This window comes from Chaetodon trifascialis, chromosome 3 (genome assembly GCF_039877785.1).
Source record: "Chaetodon trifascialis isolate fChaTrf1 chromosome 3, fChaTrf1.hap1, whole genome shotgun sequence".
Lineage (NCBI taxonomy): Eukaryota > Metazoa > Chordata > Actinopteri > Chaetodontiformes > Chaetodontidae > Chaetodon > Chaetodon trifascialis.
This window is the reverse complement of record NC_092058.1, coordinates 22,448,669-22,472,194: the sequence shown is the minus strand read 5'-3', so window position 1 is coordinate 22,472,194 and position 23,526 is coordinate 22,448,669. Positions and strand designations below refer to the sequence as shown.

At 40.3% G+C, this 23,526-nt stretch overlaps 1 protein-coding gene across 1 annotated transcript in view; it reads left to right on the top strand.

Annotated features, from left to right (window-relative positions):
• Positions 1 to 503: 503 nt before the first annotated feature.
• LOC139329054 (contactin-4) overlaps positions 504 to 23,526 on the top strand; it is a 38,046-nt gene continuing 15,023 nt past the window's right edge. The window contains exons 1-13 of the mRNA XM_070959180.1: positions 504 to 634; positions 3,344 to 3,467; positions 3,802 to 3,977; positions 6,071 to 6,166; positions 9,383 to 9,586; positions 10,154 to 10,256; positions 10,438 to 10,622; positions 14,054 to 14,196; positions 14,416 to 14,545; positions 14,873 to 15,023; positions 19,791 to 19,918; positions 20,488 to 20,660; positions 22,902 to 23,019. Of these exons, the coding sequence (XP_070815281.1) occupies positions 574 to 634; positions 3,344 to 3,467; positions 3,802 to 3,977; positions 6,071 to 6,166; positions 9,383 to 9,586; positions 10,154 to 10,256; positions 10,438 to 10,622; positions 14,054 to 14,196; positions 14,416 to 14,545; positions 14,873 to 15,023; positions 19,791 to 19,918; positions 20,488 to 20,660; positions 22,902 to 23,019 (1,792 nt within the window). The 5' untranslated portion in view covers positions 504 to 573. The remainder of the gene's footprint in view (positions 635 to 3,343; positions 3,468 to 3,801; positions 3,978 to 6,070; positions 6,167 to 9,382; positions 9,587 to 10,153; positions 10,257 to 10,437; positions 10,623 to 14,053; positions 14,197 to 14,415; positions 14,546 to 14,872; positions 15,024 to 19,790; positions 19,919 to 20,487; positions 20,661 to 22,901; positions 23,020 to 23,526) is intronic.

The window sequence follows — 23,526 nt, the reverse complement described above, 5'->3', positions numbered from 1 at the left end:
GCTGCCCGTATGCATGTTGCAAGTGGAATCATTTGCCCTCACAAGGATTTTTTTTCCTGCTTCATTTCCGTTTATCTGTCTGCATTTATTAGCATTCCCTGTGATACACACTGTGCACTTAATACATCACACATTTTGCCAGAGTAAATATGTTGACCCAGGAGTTTTAGAGAGCTTAGCATTATGTTTGGCAGGATGCTCTGCTCACCAGTTGGTGCTGCTGCTATGAGCGTCTTTCTTGAATTGCTCGTGGGAGTGTAGCAGCAGTATGTATACACTAAATATCAGCTCCCCAGTATCAGCTAGCCGGCTCTTTGGCGTGGGATCTTTGCTCTGCTTATTTGGTTGAATGAATTATTAATGGCTTACCGATTTTCAGCAAGTTCCAGGCTGTTTTTTGTTTTTTTGTTTTTCTTTTTCCAGAAGGAGATATGTAGACTACAGCTCCTCATCTCCACAGTGCCCATTTGCCCTCCTTTTCTTCCAGAGCCAAACAGAGAAGCGTTTGCCTAAGAAATATTCTCCACTCCCTGGCAACTGGATGGGAAGAGGGAGAATCTTTGACCTTGGAAAATGAAGATGTTGTTGCCATGGGAACTGTTAATCCTTCTGTCACTCAAAGAGTGCCTGGCTGGTGAGACACCAAGTCAAGTCGCCTTTCATGACACACCTGATCTGCATACATCTCTCACAGGGAGGGTTTTCCTCTTGCACATACATGTTTGGGTTTTCATTTCATTTGAAAGGGATTCATTGCAGTCTCAGAAGGGATTATAATTTTAGTAGTTTTTGTGTCTGGGGCAAATCTACAACCATTTCTCAAAAGAAAACAAAACAAAAAAAAACACTTTGAAAGCAGGACATTTCAGGGCATTCATTCATTTCATTCGAAAGATTGACTATCATGTCGAAATTCTCGAGTGTTAACTGTAACCAGAGTTTCTATTTTCAGATCACTTGTGATAAGCATGGCTCACTGTAAGATTTACATTTCAAGAGAGACTAAACGAGAAGTTCACGCTGTGGTGTTTCTATGCCTCCTTGTTTTATCACGCAATTTTCTTGCTTTATGTCCAACTGCTGCCACTCACATGACATGTGGAAAGCACAATGAAAAGCCTCACTAACTCTCCTCTTAGCACTAATTTATTCTTTACTCCATTCTCAGCAACATAGATCCCCATGGTGGGCTGATGTGCTCCTCTCTGCTGAGAGACAAACAGAGCAACATTAGCCTTCAGATCCCTAATACCTGTATGAGCCACAGCTCAGGGGTTAGAATCACTCTAAGAGCTCTCACTGTCAGGACAGGGTAACCTTTGAAGCTTATACAACAAGTGAGATTTAATGTTGGCAGTCACATTTGACGGATACACGGTGTACTGAAGTTAATCCAACTGTTTACAAGTCATCAAACAAATACACTTCAATTTATACAGCATATGGAGTGGGGTCTATTGTAGTGTTATACTTCCATTTCCATTGATTTAGCATCTCATCTCAGGTCAGCAGGTTCACATCTACGCAGCCGGTAAACACAAGAGAAGAGACTGCAAAATGGCACCGCGTGCTCTACTGTACATACATTTACCTGTTAATGAGCTGGGAATGCAATCCCATGAAAACTAATTATGTATGTGTTTGTGTTCATGTGTGCAATTGGTCAGTTCAGCTGGTGTGTTTGCTAGACAAGCCTGTTCTCATGTATGCACACAAACCACTGGATCATTTCCCAGGTGAAAAAGCCAAGCTATTAGGGGTTCATTAATTTGTTTAATTTAAAGGACATTGAAACCAGGGTAAAATTGAAGCACCTCCCTCAGAGGCTGGGTAAACAAGGCCCTTACCTGAGGCAAAGACTCCCACTCTCATTATGATGATGATGATGATGATGATGATGATGATGATGATGATGATGATGATGATGATGTGGGAGGGAGCTCTGTTTGTCCTCCTCAAGGTCAGGCACGTATAAAAAAAAAAAGCCTTTCATCCTCACAAGTGCACAAAAAGGAAAATGAATGGCGCGCAGCTCGGCGTATGATCCACGGTGTCAGAGGAAAGGGATGGTGGACACCAGCGTTCCAGTATCTATTGAAGAAATGTTGGATTTCACGGGAGTAATTAGTGCAACATCAGTTAATTACTCCTGTGCATTGATCGTTTGGCTGCAGCTACCCAAAATAACAAGCTTGACTGAGCAGACACACATGCTCAAACAACACACACGTAGACGACAGCTTTCCAGACTCTAATAATTCTAACCAGAGTAAGGCAATGCTCTGCTACCGCAACTGTCAAGTTAACATCTAACCAAATTATCCTACTTTGCATTAAGATCATAATGAAATAAAGCATAACTCAATTAGCCTGCCAAGTCACTTGTCAATGTTTCTAATCACTTTTGACATGTAACATGGCTTGGAATGGTCCCTGTCTGTGTTTTGATTCTGTCCATGTGAATGACAGTTAACAGCAGGCAGATGCTAGCTGCAGTTTAAATGAAGAGTGGCAGATCTGGCTCTCAGTGAAACACCTCTCTAATACTACAGTTGGGCTGCTATATGATAATAACACCACAAGTGATAGAACTTGTGTTCTCTGAATTAACCATTTGGACAGAGCATATCATTAACTAATTACATTAATTACAGCTTTCAATAATTCAAAACACTTAATTTGCTTCCTAGCTACAGCTGATAAAATCCACTTGCATTATCATCTTAGTATGTAAAATCTGCGGCCACCAGGTTTTATCTACCGCTGTAAGAAATCAAGCTTTTTTAAAAAACAGAATTTTTAATGCTCAATCTGCTGCTGCTACAATTGCAAACTAACAATGTGTTGTGTAAGAAAGGAAAGCTTGACAGGCGTAGCCATAATGATTGAGGTGGGTGGGGTTTAGCGAAAAGTCAATTCATCTGTGCCACAATAGTGACTCTTTTTTTTTCTTCTCCATTTCCTGTAAGTGCACTTCAATTTCAACAGTGACATGACCTTAGTCTTAGTAAGAATCCTTGAGGTCAGAAAAATAAAACACAACTTCAGGATTTGTGTTGAAGGCTGCCTAGAACAGCATAGCAACAACATAGAACCAGTTAGCCGGTATGCTACAGGGTTATCTTTAGTTTAATTGCTTTCTCATCACAGTACATTATCTGCTTCCTGACATGTGCACAGGAGGGTTTATTAAATGCAGAATCCACTCAAACAGCCATGTTGACAGCTAATTAAATGGTTGCAGTTTATATACACTTTCTGAGCACTGAGTGATTTATTTTTGTATTTATTTAGTGTCACTTGCTCAACATCAGTGTACGGCTAATGTGCTTTTTCAACACAGAGAATACACGCCATGGTCCTGTCTTCACCCAGGAGCCTAGTGACAGTATTTTCCCACTGAGCACTGATGACAAGCAGGTGTTTATTAATTGCAAAGCGAAAGGAAACCCACCTCCACATTATAGGTGAGTGTTTTGACTGCCCTTTGGCTGTCTGGTGAGACTAGTGTGACATGTCAGTGATTGTGTGGTAGTGCTCTGTGCTCTACTGAGCTGTAAATGATACCAGGCTGTTTTCCTGTACTGGTTACATTTGCATTTCAGTGTAGTCATTCATTAGAAGTAGGGGGTAATTACATCTTAACCATATGTGTCCTTGTGGGATGTTTTCTGGATTTTTTCCAAATGTTTAATAGAAAGTTGAAAATGTGGTTTCCTTCCCAGAATTAGCTGACTGGGTGTAGTTGTGAAGCGACCCCTCACTGAAACCACTAAGTGTTATTGTGCAATTTATCTACAGGTGGAAAGTGGATGGGAGAGAAATAAACACAGAGTCAGATTCAAACTACAGCCTTGTCGAGGGGAACCTGTTGATCAATAATCCTCATGTTATCAACCATGGAGGAGTGTATCAGTGCATCGCCACCAACACATTTGGGACTGTTGTCAGCAGGGAGGCAAAAGTCCAGTTTGCATGTGAGTCCTGTGTTTTCTATGTACTGCACATTCTGTTTAAGACATGAAGTTGTGTTTGTTTTTTTCCCCCTTTATGATTTATTTATTTATATATTTATTCCTTTATTGTGATATTGTGCATGACAAAATAGACAAAGGATTTGGAAATTGGCTGCAATAATGATTGTACTCATTATCAGTTTGTTAATTAATCATTTGTTTTAATTGTTCTGTGAAATTGTGAAAAATATGCACGACTTTCCCAGAGCACAGGTGTCTTATTCTGCCAGACCAACAATCTGAATTCCATTTATTCAGTGTAATGCTTTAGCAAACAATCAAAACCAGACACAGACAATTTTGACCATCTTTGCTAAAGAAATTACCTAAATGATTAATCGATTACTAAAAATGTTGCTGTTTAAATTTTCTCAAATACTGATCTAACTGAGTGAATGCACACAAGCTACTTTTGTAATCATGCTTGTACATATAGTCAGTAGTGGAAGAAGTACTCAATAGTATCGCTTTGTAAAATACTCTGTTATCAGTGAAAGTCCTACATTCAAGATTTCACTGAGGTAAGTATTTACAGCAAAATGTACTTAAAGAATTAAAGTAAAAGTATTTGTTGGCCAGAATGAGCCCTTTCAGAGAGTTCGTATATACTTATGCAGTAACATAAGCTACACTGAGGGTGTTTCCTCAGATGTGGTGGTTTGGTATCTTGGGCTACATTCACACTGTGAGCCTGACTCGCAGGGCGCCTCAATGGGAGAAGAGGCACAGCAGAGGCAATGCCAAACCAGCAGCGCACTGCTGTCTTGGTGCCAAGAATGAGTATTGTTTGCACTGTCCACTGCCTGCCTGCTCAGGGCTCATAATATTAGCCATAATAATGTGTTCATAATATTTTGGCCTCTTTATTTTGTGAAGCCACACCTGTACAGATCTCTGTACTTCAACCAGACATGAACATACAAACAATAATGTTTTTGTGATTATGGAATCATTGACAGTCAGACAGAATAAAGATTAATGACTGGTAGTAGATAGCTGATACTGAAGGCCTTTTCTGTTCTCTTTACAGCCACCTGAAGGCAGTCAAATCTAATTGAATTAAGACAACAATGTAATACAACATTAAAAAACTAGACAGTATTTTAATTGAACATTTTATTCAATGCACTTCAGTGGTATTTAACCTCAGATGATTACTATATGGATCACTGTGATGATAAGTAAAACATATATTATTGGCCATAACTGTTGCAACCTGACACACCCACCTATAATGCATGATAATGTATTTATTTCTTATCCCACTCCCCGTATCCATGTGTGGCACAGGTGAGACAAGGGAGTCAGTCCACAAAAATACCAAGAGTACATTTGGCCATTCCTGATGCACATAACTGCGACAAGGTTTATGAATTTAGAGCCGTGAGTCCTTGTAAGCTAAGTTCCCCGTGTCTTTGAGACCCAACATAATTACATGTTCAGTGTACACACAAAATGTTTGCTTTCCGTGATGTTTGAACAACTTCATCACACATTTTTATGAGGTTCCAACAAAGATTCTCAAAAGGAGCTTCGCTGTGAAAATGTCTGAGATTGAATCTCAGTTGTCACGTCTGCAATGTGATACCTTTTCATACTAGTGTCTCACACCAGTGGATTACATGAAGTGCATGAGAAGAGGACTGCATGTCTGGAGGATTTTTAATCAGTCCTGTTATGATTTTACCGCTGCTGATATTTGCTCGATCCCTCCTGGGACTTGGCTGGTATTTCTAAGACTTTGGGATTGATATGTCTTCCCACTGTTCGTTCTCTCACATAGCACAGCAGCATTTAATTAAAGGTGAAAGTAATCTCTCAGGCTCGTTTGGTGAGGAGCACTTGGGTGCAGCCTCTTCCCAATCTCCTGCATGTGCTGTGATAATAACAGGGGACTCTTGGTTTGACTTGTGAGCAACGTGAACAGACAGGGAAATATTCTGCAGAATGAAATGCCCTTCTCTGGATGTCAAACCCTGAAAAGTTGTTGTTGATGTCTTTTTATTTTATTTTATTTTATTTTGTTTTATTTTATTTGATTTTATATTCAACAGTTCTGCAGAACTTCAGCAGGAAGTCACGAAACACGGTGTCAGTGAGAGAGGGTCAAGCGGTGGTTCTGCTCTGCGGCCCTCCACCCCATTACGGAGGTACAGCGCTCTGTCCTAACTCTTCTGCATTGTCTGCTGTGGTTTCACACTCTTGCTTGCCTCAGCAATCTTTATTGTTCCTCACTCTGCTGCTTATTATCTCCCTGTAACACTGCTGTGTCTCTTTTGTTTTTATACCTTCCCACCTTTTCTTTTCGCTGCTCCAGCTCTGACTTACTGTTTTCCCCTTACTTCTTATTATCTGTCACACACGGAACTTTTTATGACCAGCCACCGCTCTACCTGCCCAGACCCATGCCCTCACATTTATCCTTCATAGCGTCACACTTCTTAACCTTGAGCTCACTTTTCTCGCCCATATGATCTGTGACCATGCTGTCATCTATAAAGTCTCCAGTGCTCCACTTCCCCAACTGTCATTTTTTTCTTGATGTGGGCAGGTTATCTTTGGGTAATAAAGGCTGCTGGTGGCTGCTGTGGCCCATGGAGCGTTTATCCCGTGGCACAGCTGTGAGTCAGCTCATGTGTCTGTGTGCTGCTGATTAGCAGACCCTCAAAGTGGTCCGCACTCCTGCAGCCATTCGGTGCCCACCAGCACAATTTCACGCCAGCGTACCAGCCTTTCTCTGCTCTCTGTTGCCAGCTGAATCCTGCGGCCACGTGGGATTCCACACTTTAGCAATTTTCCCTCGAGCCTTCCCTCCCTCCCCCCTTAAAAGCCTCCATCTCTTTATTTTTCCTCTTAAACAGAGCATAGTCACACATTTGATGGGATTTGCACTACACGATAATGCTAGCTTGAGGTGTTTTAAAATTGAAAAATGGTGCAAAGGGTGTTTTTTATTGCCACAAGGTTTGAGTGATGTCAAAGCTTCTTTAATGGTTGTTGATACACCACTTGAAGAGTATAGCGCTGAACCTTATTAAAAGAGGAACCATCTGAAGCTTCTTTGAGCAATTAATAGGTAAGTGGTGGAAAAGGAGCTGTGCTAACAGTCAAACTCTGTCAGAGGACATGAGATTATGTGCCTGCAAGTCCTCTGTTGCTGTGAGACTGCAGCTCTTAAACAGACCCAGTCTCTGATAGTCCCTAATCATGAAAGGTCTGTCAGTTTCTGCCCTGACTTTCCCTGTAATGATTTTAATTCACTGTTTTCCCTCAAGGAAGCGAGTGGGACTTTTTACCGTCTGCCCAGTCAAAAGGGCTGACTGCAGAATGTCATATGTCTGATACAGGACGGCTGCGCTAATAGCCAAGTTCACTCTGCAGTCCCTGCAGACATCTCTCCCCCCTCTGCTGTGTTATGTTTTACACTGCTACTCTGACATTCTTATCATTCATTTCCTTTCATTATTTTGACATGAATCCTCCTCATTAATCTGTATGACAAGAGTTGGAGATCAGCTAAAATAGATATTCCCTGCAATATCCATAACATAGACTACGATAAAGTAAGCAAATTAGGAACTAATAAGCACATGTTACTTTGCATTGTAACATCTGTTGTGAATTCCATCTTTGATTGACTTTACCGTGACTGTGTTTACACTCAAAAGATAAGGTAGGAGTTATTTTATGTTTTTCTCATTGTTAACAAATCACATGAAAAGACCAACAAAGGTACTGATGTGAGTGATCAGACTGAAAACAGCCCTGCATTATAAGAGCACAAGGAGCTGATTTGGTGAGGGCGCCTTGTTTCATGTGCCACTGAGAGAATGAAATCTTTTGCTTAGTTTATATTTAACTTAAAGGCTTATAAGATGTAAAAACAGTCCACATTGGTTCATAGCACAAGAAGACACAGCTTCGAACAATTGTGGGTTAAACAGCTGAATAACATTAGAAAGTAATCACTATGACGTACACTTGCACATAGTTGATTGCTGGAGGATGTTGTGTTGCTGCAAAAGTTGAGCCAGGTTCTGCTTCTATATAGGACAACCCTGCATTGTGTCTCGACACCCCCACTGTGCAGAAAAGAACGGGTGGACTGCATTATGTCACAGAGTTCTGTTATCTGCCTGAACTCAACCATTTCCCACTTCCCCACCCTGTCTGTCGCACTCAGTTCCAAGCCAGCTCATTCCTACTGAGGGCATAACAATGACTCACAAATATATTCACACGTTTTTTGCACTGTCACTTTTCTTTATACGTTACTCAAAGACAAGTGAGCAGTACATTTGTTGAGGTATATACGTTTTGTTGACTGTACAGTACAAGGCAGGAGGAGGTGATTAATGAGCCTGGTCTCATTCTCAGGTCATCAAATACTGACGTTTTGTCACACGCCACGGTGTCTCATACAGATGTTTTTTTAACTAACGCCAATGTAAACCCATCTGCCTCAATATTAGGCAGCAAAAAAGTCCTGCCAAACTGTAAGTGTTTCACACAGTTAATCACATGTCAGAGAGGAGAAGAACTCATCATGTACTTGTGCTGAAACCAAGCCAAACTGTGAGCATTTCACAACTACAACCATCTCACAAGGCCAGCCACTTGTTAGGAAGGCTTTCTGGCAGGAAGGCTTTGCCAGTTACACACAGATGCTGAAGCCAAGCAGTGTGACAAAGCAGTGTTGGTGTTTCAAGGCCTGGGATGTAAACATGTTGGATTAACTCAAAAGAAACTACTGTCGCAGTGTTTGTTATAATAAGGTCACTAATTGCAACAATGTGTCTTATTTTTAAATTGTATTCAAGGAGCCAGTGAATTATCTGAAGTTCTAATACTTAAGCTGTGGTTGACTGTTAGCTTGTCCGTCATGGTGGCTAGCACAGTGATATCATGGGGCTGAAGTGTGTGTTGGAATGTCAAACAGTTTGTTTACTCTAGATCACACTACCAAATAAGCATGGCTTATATATTCATCCTTGTTTCTTTGGGTTGGTGAGGAAAGATTATGTGGAGGCCAACAGGTCATCCACAGGTTTTATTTCTCTACAGCGCCAAGCCACACCAACTTTTGAGCAATCCAATCAAATCTAAACTGTTTGATCAGCTCCCTCTTAAAACTCTGCTGACACGTTGTGTTCAGTTAAAGAAGCTTAGGACCCTTTAACTTTTTGCAGGGACTTAAAATAGGCAGACAATACTTTGTACAATCAGCTCATTGGTGATTTGTCTTTTTATGGGATTTGTTGACCTAAAGACAATTAAGAAACAGAATATCTGATAATTTATATTGAATAATGTCCTGGTCAATTTGGGAATGTCACTGGATGGTCTATGTGTTTTTTTTCTTCCAGAGATCAAATATTCATGGATTTTCAATGGACAGCGGAGCTTCCTGCAACAGGATGCCCGTCGCTTTATCTCTCAGAGGACAGGCAACTTGTACATAGCCAAAGTTGAAGCCTCAGACGCTGGAAACTACACGTGTGTGGTGAGAAACATGATGACCAATGCCACAGTGTTCAGCTCTCCAACCCCTGTGGTGGTGCGGAGGGACGGTAAGCATCCTCAGTTCGCCTCTGCTGCCTCCTGGTTATCTTGTGCACTGAACTGACACGCGCTGTCGGCAGGAGGGTGAGCTTAGGAGATAAATCGCTTGTCTTTAGTGTGACACTGTTTTTGCTTTTGCGAAGGAGCAAGGTTTTGCCCCATCCCAAAGCCTCTGAACTATACAGGGTTATGTATGCGAGAAACCCTCTGTATCTGCATGAAGGCACATATTTACATAACCAGAAATGTAGTCTGCTCTGACAAAAGCACACACACACACACACACACACACACACACACACACACACACACACACAGCAAGGAGCTTCCCACACATACTAAAGCCCATCAGGACCGTTTATGTGTACCACACCAGATTGGAGCAGAGGCAGATATGTAATCCAAACTCATCTGTCCGCTAAGCCAAATGCCGTTCTATACGCCCTCAACACGCACGCTCGCCCTCTGCCAGTGTCATCTGCGCCACAGCTCTTACATCCAATATGACTTACAGGAAACTGCATGTCCAAGCTTTGTGTTTTGACTGATGTGATTTGCTTTTATCCGTCATGCAGTGGTTATGGGTGAATATGAGCCAAAGATTGAGGTTCAGTTCCCTGACACCCTTCACGTCTCTAAAGGATCATCAGTGAAGCTGGAATGCTTTGCCTTAGGAAAGTAAGTGTCAGCAACATTAGAACGCTGCAGCTCTGCCCCTCATATTGCATTGTCAAATTTGTGAAGCGGCCAGACATCCTCTATTACAACAAACAGGCCGACAAACATGGCAGCGGTCCTTCTGGTCAGTGTGAGCGAGGAACATGTGGCCAGCGTGACCTTTTCTGTGTGACCTCTGCAGCCCTGTGCCTTCCATCTCATGGAGAAGAGCTGATGGAAATCCACTCCCTGGCAAGATTAAAATCAACCACTCGAGTGGTGTCCTGGAAATTCCATATTTTCGCCCAGAGGATGCTGGTGTGTACGAGTGTGTAGCCGAAAACAGCAGAGGACGAAATGTTGCCAGAGGGCAACTTCTGTTTCACAGTATGTATACTTTTGCTTCCTGTTTCATGAAGATGAGTGCTAATCTTTTTCTCTTTAATGAGTATTAATTAATACCCAACACTTTATGATTATTTAGTATTTGCGTTTCTCGGCACATCATCTGCTTTAAGTGCTTTATTATTTGTTCTGTCTCAAATAACTGAGTCATTTTCTCAGTGTGAAATATCTGGACTCATCTGTGCCTCATTTGTGCTCATTATCTGTGCTTTTTTGTGATCATGACTTTAAAGATCTCTTCTTGCATGCTGAATATTTCTTTTAACCTGTGGTTTGAAGTAAAAAGTGAGATTGCTCATGTGTCGGGTTAAGTCTACCACCTCCATAGAATCAGAGGGAACCAGCTGTCACACTGCTTTCTAATGAGTCACTTGTATGTCATTGGAAAGCCTCAGGGAATATTCAGAGCTGTCTTCTTTAAGCAGGGAGATGGGTAAGAGTCTCCACTGTTTCTGTCTGTGGTTTGTGTTAATAAGGAACTGGAAAAGGTGCCTATCTGTCTGTAAATGAGGTTAAGTTAGATTGTTGGTGTTATGTAGAACCTGCTTAGCTGCTATTTCGATCCTAAGGCCTGTGACACACTGCCTACCTCTACCTGTGTGTGACAGCTACCTCGCTGAACTGCTGCAGCTCACATGCCCACGGTGTCCACACAGCCCTATACTTGTATTCTATATTGAGTTTGCCTTTAATAATGGCCTGCAAAAATGATGATAATGTGAGTTTTGTTTATGCTAATGCTAAGAGAGAGAAAAGAATATTGCCCTTCGCCTGAAATCTTCTCATGTCTGTGACAAATACTATAGACATACACATTGAAACTGAAGTGGACTATCAACAGATCATTTTCAACTGTCTATTTTTGTTGAGCACTGCGTGCGTCATGGATGAAATAGGCGAGACTCCAAACCTCTAGATGATGCAGCCACGCATGAGCCGTTGTGCGACTGCTCTAACCTGTTGACATGGGTGACAAAATGAAAAGAGGTTCCACAACACACACATGCTGCTCATGCAGGCTTGTGTGTCCCAGGCAGAAGGAATCCAGTTTGATGTCAGCGGTGCTGACAGTGGGCAAGACAAGAATATTTGTGTAGCACATTTCATACAGAAATGCATTTCAAGGCACTTTACATAATGCATACAAAACGTGATAAGCCAAGAAAAACAAAACACAAATCGAAAAGATAGATAGGAATAAAAAACACAAAAACTGAATCAAGTTAAAGCACAGGGTGGAAAATAATTAGGGCTGATGTGTCAGTCAAGGGCCGTGGAGAAACAGTCAAAGCTTTTTTTCAGTTCTTTCACTAAATGCTGTTTCTCCACTTTTAATTTAGACTCAGTTTACAGACAGACAGAGACTGAGAGGGTTCATTTGGCGAAAGACACTCAGAGATGTATTTAGGTCTCCAACTGAGAGATTTATAGACAAGCAGCAGTGATTCTGACTGAGTTCTATGACGCACAGGAAGCCAGTGCAGAGACCAGGCATGCTGCTGTGATGTGTTCAGTTTTTTTTTTTAAGTATTTCATGGACATGAACCCTCTGATTTTTACCATAAGCGTATGCAGACTTGATTATTGATTGCTCTGACTCCATGATTACACCAAGAGTGATTTTGAATGTACCTGTAATCTGAGCCACGTCACTTTGATACCGGTTGTAGAAAAGCTGATATAACACAAAAGAAACGTATAAATGTAATGTATCTCTGGTTTGCACAAGTGCACAATGCCGCCCTTTTATTCTGGTGACCAGACTGTGGAGACAGACATGAATGATACCTTTAAATACTGGATATCTCTCTGCCTGTTTTAGATATAATTTTGTGTATGTGACAGGACTAAGACATTTTCTCATAAAGTGAAATACCCAAGAGTTTTGATTTTCATAAACAAGAAATTAACTCTTTTTTTGTGCGTGTTTCTAGTTAAAGGACATTCAGACACAGTCATTGATATATTGAATGCGGGTGTCATCTGCAAAATGTTAACATTTTGCATAATTCTGTACAAGACCAACCTTTGTTTCCATGTGTGCCTCAGCTGTCACACTTTGTGCCCTGTGCCTTGATTTACAAAAGTAAAGCCCACAGAGTCAGTGCTTTCTGTGTCTTCATTGTAAGAGCTGCTTGCTTGTCATCAGAACCACTTGAAGTCTCAAAGTCTTGTCGATGCATTCAAGGTCAGATCATGAAATGAGCAGGAGTTCCTCGTGGTTGATCATGCATTCCTGTTTTTTTTTTTGCATGGAAAATGCATTGCATCTGAAAAGTAATAAGTCGAAATAAATAACACAGTTGTATTGAGAATGAGGTCCTGCTGGGGAGGAGAAATTTGAAGAAAGAGGCAAAAACTGAGCACACTGCAAAAACATCTAGAAAGCCGGGATGAATAAGTTTAGAAAAAATAAATAAATTAATAAAAGCTACTTAACCAAAATAGATTCTTCGAAAGAAAAACAGAACAATGACTAAATGAATAATAACTATATTTTAGAACATCAAATAAGGAGGAAAACAGATTTGTGTTTTTTTTACTCATTAAACATGAACTCAATGATCAGCGAAGTGTGAAATCACTGCAGGCTGCAACAGTGTTTTTTATTGTTAAGACATTTCCCGTTTGAATATGGTAACATTTAAATCAGTGTTGTCATGAGACATCACTATCAGCATCATCTCTTCACTCTGCCTCACTCTTGTCTCTTTCCCAGCTGTCACACCTCTGATTGCAGCTCTTGTATAAAGTGTATTTTCTTTGAACTCTGTTTTCTTTTATCATTGGTTTATTGACCCCTGCCTGTTTAATAATGCTAGAAGGCCAATAGGTCAGGCTGTATTGTAATTTAATGAGTAAGAGAAGTTTCTCTCTCTCTCTCTCTCTCTCTCTCTCTCTCTCTCTGTCTCTCTCTCTCTCTCTGTGGTGGAGTTGAACAGCATTTTTTTTTTTATTATTATTATACTATTTGTAGCATAACACATTTTTCATTTCTGCTCTCAACTCCAATCTCCAATCCATGAAATGCCCCTACTGCTGAATGCACCTGCAGGTCAGTCCCAGGCACTGACTACATAATGAGCTGCTGCCTCAGTAAATCGGGAGCTAATTAATGCAGATTGCGAGCGCAAATTGAATGAAACAAGTAGTGCAAATTTGCAGTGGCCTTTTCATGTATGTAAATCTGAGTCAAAAACCCCTTCGGCACTCAAAATAAAACCAAAATGTAATTCAAATTAAGAGCAAACACCCATCTCCCAAGTTTAAAGAAATAATGCAATGAGTAGGAACTCTGTCCCCACTCACTGCAAGGCAATCAGATATTGGTAAAACTAAATAGTACATATTTCCAATAGAGCTTTAACATTTTTTGTCAATAAACACTCTTATTCATTGGTGTTTTTCCACAGATGTTGAACACCTGCACTGGGCCCAGACACTGAAAGATGCTCACATGGCAATTGATGCTAATCTGCAATGGGAGTGTAAAGCCATGGGTAAGCCTAGGCCTACATACAAATGGCTGAAGAATGGTCAACCACTAACAGCAGAGGTGAGACACCACAAGTAACACTGAGATTTGATGAAATGGAAAAAGTATGAGACCTCACTGACGCAAAAAATCGCCTTTAGAAGCAATTCAGTCACAAAACTTACTCAGGCTGAACTAATGCTGAAAGCCCTTCAGGCTAAGGATACTCCAAAAGCTTGAATTCAGAGACAAATCAGAGAAAGTTGTTGTCAGACATTTATCAGCTGGCCTGGTTTACAGGGGAGGATCCATGTGGAAGCTGGGAGACTGACCATATCCAAGATCAGTCTGCTGGACTCTGGCATGTATCAGTGTGTGGCAGACAATGAACATGGAGCCGCTTATGCCAGCGCTGAGCTTAAGGTTGTAGGTAAGCAGTTTGTTTGCTCTACATCATTTACAATGAATTGAACTGAAGGCAGAGACATACTCTAGGAACACTGTGTTGTCAGGGGAATGAAAGTCCCTCGTTTCTGAAAGTAAATGAATAAATAAAAAGAGGTTGGAGTGGACTAGTTCCTCAGTGAGTCATGGCCTTGCTCTGTCATTTACATAATTCTTTCATACAATAAGCCAGTCTGGTGGCGAAAAATAATTTCCGTAATTGCTGGTGATGCACTTGACATTTCTGCTGATGCGCAGCTGTTGCCCCTCCACAAAGCGAGACAAATGGCCTTAACACGGGTCTGTTCCTCAGCCTCCCCACCTGACTTCACCCGCCGACCCGTGAAGAAGTCCACAGTGATCCAGAGGGGGGGTGAGGTGGTCTTAGAGTGTCACCCCCACGCTTCCCCCAGGGCCACAATCTCCTGGTGGAGAGGGGGCGAGCTCCTGAAGGACAGCAAGAGGTAGGGTATTGTATGCACCGCTGCTCATGCTACTGATGGCATCTGTTAAAGGGTTTCCTCATGTGGTCATTTTTATTCCCAGGGGTCACTGTTATGTATGCTTCTGCTCAAGGGGACTTTGGAAGGCAGTGTTGCATAACAGCCCTGCTTGGTCCAAAAAATTATTATTTTTACTTTTTTTTTTTTGATAGGCCTGTTCACATTGAATGCAGCTCTTGAAGGCAGTCAACGTACTCGATGTAGAACTAGAGATCCTGTCGGGTCACTTTCTGTGTGAAAACCACAGAGAAAACAATCAGACTGCATCCTTCAGTGAAGGGAAACACCATGTCATGATTTAAGGTCTGAGGAAACACCTACAAGCTAAAAGAAACATTTTGTTGTTGCACTCATGCTGAGCAGAGACTGATACTCACAGTGAGAACCAACAGAGTTCAAGTGCAGTATGAGACCTGCTTTCATTAAATGTTTAGTGAAAGAGTAGGATAAGGTTCCTGTAGGTTCAGGAAGCTGGGCGGGCTAACGGATCGATGGGTACATGAAGGAAGAAGACTGTCTCTGGAAAACAACAGTTTAGAGGTTGTCAGCCATCAATGAAAATTACTTTGAAGCATGGATCCACTTGCAGCACAGAAGGACTGAAGACAGATCTGACCCCCTGCTCTGAACTGACATTATTTTAGCCTAATGATATAATGTTGGAGCATTTTAAGTTGGGAAGGAAGGACAGAATCCTGGTTTTTCCCTGTAAGCATGCTCACACATCATCAGAATCAAAACTGAAAGCATGTCTTCTGTGTAAGATAATAAATGGAGTCTGGTTTCAGATGGGTCTTGCCCAAAACTTTGACTTTTTGACCAATTAGTTGTTTCAGAAGAGGCAATTTCAAATGACTATGAACTTCTTTCTCCAATACTTTTCCCAATAGCAAGTTTAATTACACTTTTTTGTTTTTATTGTATCCTCAGTTTGCTTAGTATTGCCTGTCCAAAATGCAAAGATAACAAGCCTTGTGACAACATTAAAATAGCTTCCAATTAAAGGCATTGTAACGTGTATTTACAAAGAAATGTAACAGAATTTCTATGCTTATGTTGAGCATCAGCAATTGAGCTTGTGTATTAATAGATCGTTACACCAAGGCTGTAATGGTAGTTCACAGCAGAACCACTGACACTGTGTGAAAATCATCAGCTGTAATTCTCAAGGGAGCTGTTTCAGGCAGCTATGAATATATAGTCAACGATCAGGGAAAATGCCCTCTTTTAGCAAAAATAAAACTCTCGATAATAAAAAAAAAAGAAAATAAATAAATACATGCTTATGTGAGTTCCCCAAAGTTTTCTCTTGTTAGCATTAAAAAGTTTACTATTTGAAAATCTGAAGACGTGAGAAAATTAGTATTTTTCCCAGTCACACTTAATATGATTTATAGATATATGTCATATATGTCAGGACTAACTAGCTCTACACCGCCATACATGAACAGTTCTGTCTCATGGATGATGAGATGGTGAGAAAACAGAATTTTTGTGTGAATCGTGCAGCTTTAGCTTCAGTATTTTTTGCCTAAAATCATGCAGTTATTAAGTGCACATTGAGGACACTTTATGATTGTACTCATTTTATTATGGGTCTGCTGGAAAGGAAAAAAGTCAGATGGTCTTTCCAACCAGCATGAAGCTGCCCAAACAGCAAAAGGCTCATGAGCCCTCACTGGCTATCTGCTCACAAACCTTGTCAGTTGTGTTAATGGCAGCTTTTGATCTGTGGTAGAGGACACATATTAATTTAACCACAATCCCAAATTGCAGTATTATTATGGTCATCTTTATTAGCAAGTTCATGTAATACTTCTTCACCAAATGTTAAATGTGAAAAATGATTATTGATCAGTTGCAGCAATATTTCTTTCTGAACGCAGTGACCTGATAGCTCAAGTCTCAAGACAATGAAACTCCAGACATTTGATATCTCTCCGAATTGAGTGTTGGAATCGATAGAGGCGAGTTTCCTCTGAATTTCTGAACTTACTTTCACTGAGTTACAAATCCTTGCCTTTAAAACTGTATCCTGGATTGAGGTTATTTCACTGCGTTTCTCATCACTTGATTTGCTGGCAGGCAATCTGAACCTAGTGCACAGTAATAATCTTTTTGGTTAATACCATTAATTCACATTCATTTAGATGATCGAATGTGCCCGACTGATCAGAAACATGTAATAATAATTTAAAAAAAAATGTGTATGACTCTATATGGCCTCAGTTGGATAATCAGGGATTTTAGTCAGTTGGTTATGGTTATCTCACTTGACTAAAAATGCTCTTTTATTTCGTAAAAGCTGTCCATTCTGTTTGCAAAGCCACAATGAGCATTTGAGTGCTAGTGTCACATGTAGACGTGTATGGCTGCTCTCTTGCTGTTTTCCCTTTATCGTGTTCTTCTGGGCTCGGGCTCAGATCGACATATGCAGCCATATTCAGACAGATTTTCTACAAATCACTAGACCAGGCTCATCATGTGACCAGTGGGATTGATTAGTTATCATGTTCTCCATGTGTTGGTCATGAGGAAGGGAAGAAAAAATACCCAGGCATTACTGAGGCAGCACATTTGTGAAATAATGGAAATTCACAGCATGGAACGGGGTTTGTCTACAAAGCAGATAGTTCTTTACGTTTCTATTTGTTTTGCAGCTCATTGCCCCTCAGGTCATGTTCTCAGTGCGCCTCCATCACTCAGTGTTTGATATTTTTGTCAATAAATCAGGGCAAAGCACCCTGTGTCAGACATGCTCTCTGGGTCTCAGCTCGGCTCGAGTGAATACATATTTATTCTTGGGAACCAATGTGAAATTGTTTGATTTTTGAGCTGGCTGCAGAGCATTTCTGTTTGATTTACTGCATCCAAAGGTCACAACAGGAGAGCATTATCTGCCTCATTTATGCATATGTTTACATGCTTTCCAACTTGTATGTGTGGAATCAAGGAGCCAAAATAACTGTTTGAGGCTGGAATATGTAATATTATAAACAAGAGTGGAATTTCCACTGAGGATGTGGAGACCATGTCCTGCTTCACTGTTCAAAATCCTGTGAGCATCTCCTCACTTTTGTGAATCTGTCTGAGCAGTGGCTTGCTGTCCTGCTGCCACAGTCCAGATGAGAGCAGAATTGAGTTGATAAAAATGTAGCTACAATTACACAATTATTACCATACACTCAAAGCACTGAGCTTCAAGGGCTGCAGCAACAGGAGCAGCGAGTGCTGTCTGGACTTTTTGCCCTTGGTTTCACCTCTCAGACTACACACAGGCTCCACTGGGTTTCTGGTGCTGTATGCAGCCTGAATGGAAGACCTTCAAACACCCAGTGCGTTGGGTTGTGTTTATTTTATTCACAATTAAATTCTCTCCTGAAAGAAAATAAAACAAAAAAAAACCAACAACAACAACAACAACAACAACAAAACACATTTCAACAAATGAAACATCAGTCAAAGAACAGTGAAGGACAGAGCTCTTTGTATCAGAAAGCACAAGAAATAAAAGAATGATCGTAAGAGTGGTTAGTGTATTGACAATATGGAGCTTTGGAAGTTTACATTTTACTTTTCTATTCTTAGTATGTGTGTGTGTATTTATATATATATATTTGTGCTGTCAATCGATTAAAATATTTAATCGCGATTAATCGCAAATTAATCACACATTTTTATCTATTTTAAATGTCCCTTGAATTATCATTTTAATACTCTTGTCAACGTGTAAAAGTGGATAGGCTTGCTTTGTGCAAAGGTTTTTTATTGCCACAACGTGTAGTGTTATATTTCACACTAACATTCTCATTTTGAGCAGTCATTCACATTTGAATGAATCAAATCTCACACAGTTTAACACTGTCAATAAACAGATGACAAAAAAAAAAAAATACTTGGTTACAAAAAGCCCCTTCAGCAACCCTTTCTAAGGGATCAAAACAGGGTGATCCAAGATAAAGTTACAAAGTGCACATCATTGTAAACTAGGACTCAGCCTGTAGTGCAGTTAAACCATGGCTTAAACTTTCCTTTCTTAAGTTTCCTTTGAACATAATAGCATCCATATGCCCTGTCGAAAGAGAGGGAGAGAGAGAGAGAGAGAGAGAGAGAGAGAGAGAAATATTGCATAAATAGATAAATAAAATATGCACATTTCCACTGGAGAAATGTTATAACAATGGAAATTTGTCCCATTAGAGCAGGCTGACATTTTTTCAAGTGGGACGCCTCTGTATGCACCTGCCCATGTTATTACTTTTCAGAAATGACTTACAGCATGTTGATACTATCTCCACATGTTAGATGTGAAATGTAGATTGATAAGGCTGCAGATAAAGACTCCATTCAGATTGCCTCTCTCCAGTGCTGCTCTCCTCTTCCTCACTGTCCTGCCCAGGCCTGTTGTGTATCCAATGTGCATTTAAGATACTGTGCTGTCAATGCACTGCTGACCCTGCAGCAAATCTGTTCTGCTTCAGCTCAGATAATTATATTGTGAAGCATGTAAATAGACTTTTGGAATAGATTGTGAAGCTTTCATTCGAAATGAAATAAATGGGGAAAAGTTCAAATAGCTTTAGGATTGACACCATATCCAGGAAGTCGCTGATTTGATTCCTATCATCACTTTTCACTTTTCACATTCAATTAACAACAAATGAATTTATAAGCAAATGAGAAATGTGAGCTCATGATGGGCTGTTTCAGTTTTGTCACTCTCCTCAGACATGCTATCATGCAGGACGGGACTCTACGTATCACCAACATCTCTAAGGCTGATGGAGGCAGGTACACGTGTGTGGCCAGGAACCATTTTGGAACATCCAGCAGCACAGGAACACTGATGGTGAAAGGTATTTCTTTCTTTTCCACAGGTTTTCACTATTGTACCTTTTAAGCCAGGGGTTTAAACTTTTGTTAAGGGAAAAAAAATACTAGCTCAAGCATGAAATTGATAATGAAATATATAGCCGTTTTATGTTCCCGCCGGTTTGACAGACGTATAAGTCATCCATGGTTTTGTCAGCTGTGAGTTATTGTTCATGTAGCAGAGTGGGGCAAACCACCGCCGTCTATAGCTGTGAGGAATATTTTGTCACCAGCATTTGATTTAAAAAGAGCTGCTGTAGCATTTTCAGATTTGGGTTTTGAAATAATGATGATTATAGAGAGAGAGTTCTTTCTTTCAAGTTGACATTGTGACTGCAGTGTATTTAATTATTCATGACTGAGTTATGGGTGGCATTCGCTTCCTAAGTGAAGTTATTTAAGGCCACTTAATTACACTGATAGAGCAGGATCAGTCTCACTATTGTGGGCAAATTAAGCTTCATTACCTTCTTCACTTGGCTGACTTTTATATAGATACGGTGCACTGTACAGCAACACGATTCTTCTCTTTTTTCCTTCCATAATGCTTTAGAACCTACCAAGATTATAGTTCCTCCCTTGAGCTTGGACGCCAACGTGGGACAGAGCCTTGTTTTGCCATGCGAGGTGTCCAGTGATTCATCCCTGGGTCCCATCTTCAAGTGGTTTTTCAATGGGAAAGCCATTGATTTCAACAGGCAGGAGCACTTTGAGATGATTGGAGGGGTATGTATAATGTGGGCAAAAGAAAAGTGCCAAGGATATGACTTACGTAAGCTGATATTGAAGTTCCAGAGAGCTGTATTTAACTGCTACTTGCTGTCTATTATAGTCTGTGATGTTGAAAACGTAAAAATCGTTAAGTTTCACTGAGTTTCCCGGAATGCTTCTCAATCATCTAATTCTTCATCAAAACCTGGATTTAGAATATATGTATTTAATGGTAACAGGCCTTGTAATAGCAGGGGATAGTGAAAATTAGGAAACATTTCTTACGGCATGATATAGACTAGATCTCCCCTGGAGTCTCACAGAACAAACATCTTTGGAAATACACTTATTTATTTTCTTGCTGAGAGTTTGATGAGAAGATTAAGACCACTCTCGTGTCTGTGTATTGCATTTGGGGTGAGGGTGATTAGGAGGCAATTAGCGTAGCTTAGCATGAAGACTGAAAGCAGAGAGAAACAGCTCATCTGGCATTCTCCAAACTTTTGGACGCTTTTCTCAAAACCTTTTTGTCTGATCAGCACTAAAAGTCATGACGATTAATGTTTTTAGGGGAAGTTACATCAGTCAAAAGACCCCAACTTACTGTTTTCAGTGTACATTAGAAGCCCACATAGGTGCAGCAACTTAACATATATGATTGGGAGTTTACCCATAGCAGCATGTCATGACACACTGGAAAATCACTGCACCTAAGGAACAGTCAAACAGGATGCAGCTCCTGTAAATGCATAAATTCTTCTTTAGTTTTACAACCATAACTATGTGTACCCACAAACACAGAAATGTGCATGTTGTGGAAATGGGTGCACATGCACAAGCTTCATTTCCACTCCCACAGTCAGACATAAATGGATGCAGAAATGCCTTTAAACATCTGTTTGCATATTGATGCTGATGCCTGCTCCATCACTCATCAGACCTGCCAATTAGAAAAATGGCAAATGTGCAATATAACCAAAAAAAGTTCAATTTAACCTATTGGTTTTCCAACAGCTGTCGTTATGCATGACTAGTGCTATTTATAGCACCCATATTCATCATGTGTATTTATAAACCATATTGAAACAGGCTTCAATATGTTTTTGTTTTTTTAGGATCATATGAGGAGATGATTTACAGGGAAGTAATGGCTCCAGTGTAAATAAGGAGAATAATAAAATTAATATCTCATAAATATTTTAAAATTGAGTCTAATTAATTTAAAGAGCACTCTGTCGACTTCAAACAAAATGATTAAATCATTGAAACTGGCAAAGGACCGAAACAGGGTTTTAATCCATCTCTCACCTTATATTCTATGTCCAGCTTATCATTTCACCCACAGCTGTCTCATGAAAGCTGTGTGTATGCCTGGTCTGAAGTATGTGTGAGGTGGCACATTCTCACCACATATTGTTCTTTAATAAATAGCAATTTATGTGTGTGGGAAAAGGTGCACTGGTGAGTGGCTTGAAGCCTGCGTGAGAAACTATGTACATGTAATTCAGACATGCAGCAGATGTTAGTGTGTTGTGTCTGAGAGGCGAACAGGGATGATATTTCTCAGCCCAGAGGTGATTTCAGTGTATGAGCAAATCAACCACTTTCCTCCTGAACAAAGGAGCCTAAATTTTTGTAATCAGCCTCACGCTCCCTCTTGAGCATGCCAGGCTCAGTGAAGTCGCCGCTCAGCTCTGACATTTCCACACTGAACATCACAACAGCTGTTTAGTAACTCGCCTTCACTTTTTACTCAGAGCGAGTGATTTCTGAATTGCTGCATTTTCCTGAGAAAAACTTTTGAAAATTATATGTGTGTGTGTGTGTGTGTGTGTGTGTGTGTGTGTGTGTGTGTGCGCGCGCGCGCACATGACAGTTAAGTGCAGAAAGCAGCTTTGAAAATTTCCACTAGAGCCATTCATCTGAGCTGAAAGGGTAGAGCACAGGCTGAACACAACAAACACTGATTCAAAGAAAAGAAAGCTGTTTCAAAGCAAGTCGTTTTTCTGTTGCCCTCCTTACAATGGAAAACTGAATTAATTTGTTTTGCTAGACTGTCATTTTCATTTTTTTGCAAGTAGTCCTGTGGTGAATTCCTCCAAGATTCTTTTATGGAGGATTTAGAGCATATTACTGAGAAAGAAATTTAATGTGTTCTGAGGATTTTCCATACTTCTGTTTTTCACTTTGAGTTTCGACTTTTGCTGTTTTCCTCCCTCTCAAAGACTTTTTATACCAACGTGTCTTTGTCATCAGGGATTTGCCGGTGACCTGATGGTGAGGAACATTCAGCTAAAGCATTCTGGGAAGTATGTGTGTATGGTGCACACTGAAGTTGACACTGTTTCAGCAGCAGCAGACTTAATTGTCAGAGGTATGCCTCTCCCTCTTTTCTTCCAGTGCTTGTCATTGTTTAGATAAGAGAGATTCAGCGAAAAACAGCTTATATGTTAGTATATAAAGTTACAAGACTAGTTTTCAAAGTAAAGAGTTATTCTGTTTTTAACCCATGAGCTCTATTTCTGACTACCATATATTATGTTGAAACCTAAGTATCTTAAATAACTTGATTTAATTCAAGGGTCCCATGAGACTTTTGATACATCAAAAGTTCTTTCATTTGTAAAGAGCCATATTTGCATCATGTTTTCGACTGTTTGAGCTTTCACTGGACCTCTTTTAATCATGTCATCTTGTTGCACCTTCTTCTTCTGTCACAGGATAATTGCACTTGACTGGAGACTTGCTTACTTATGTACTTATATTTCTAATAGTGCTACACTATAATAAATGCCAATGACTTTATTGTCATCTATGGTGTGGATTTGAACATTGTTTTTTTTCCATTATGTGTGAAAGTAAATAAGAAAGTAATGGTCAA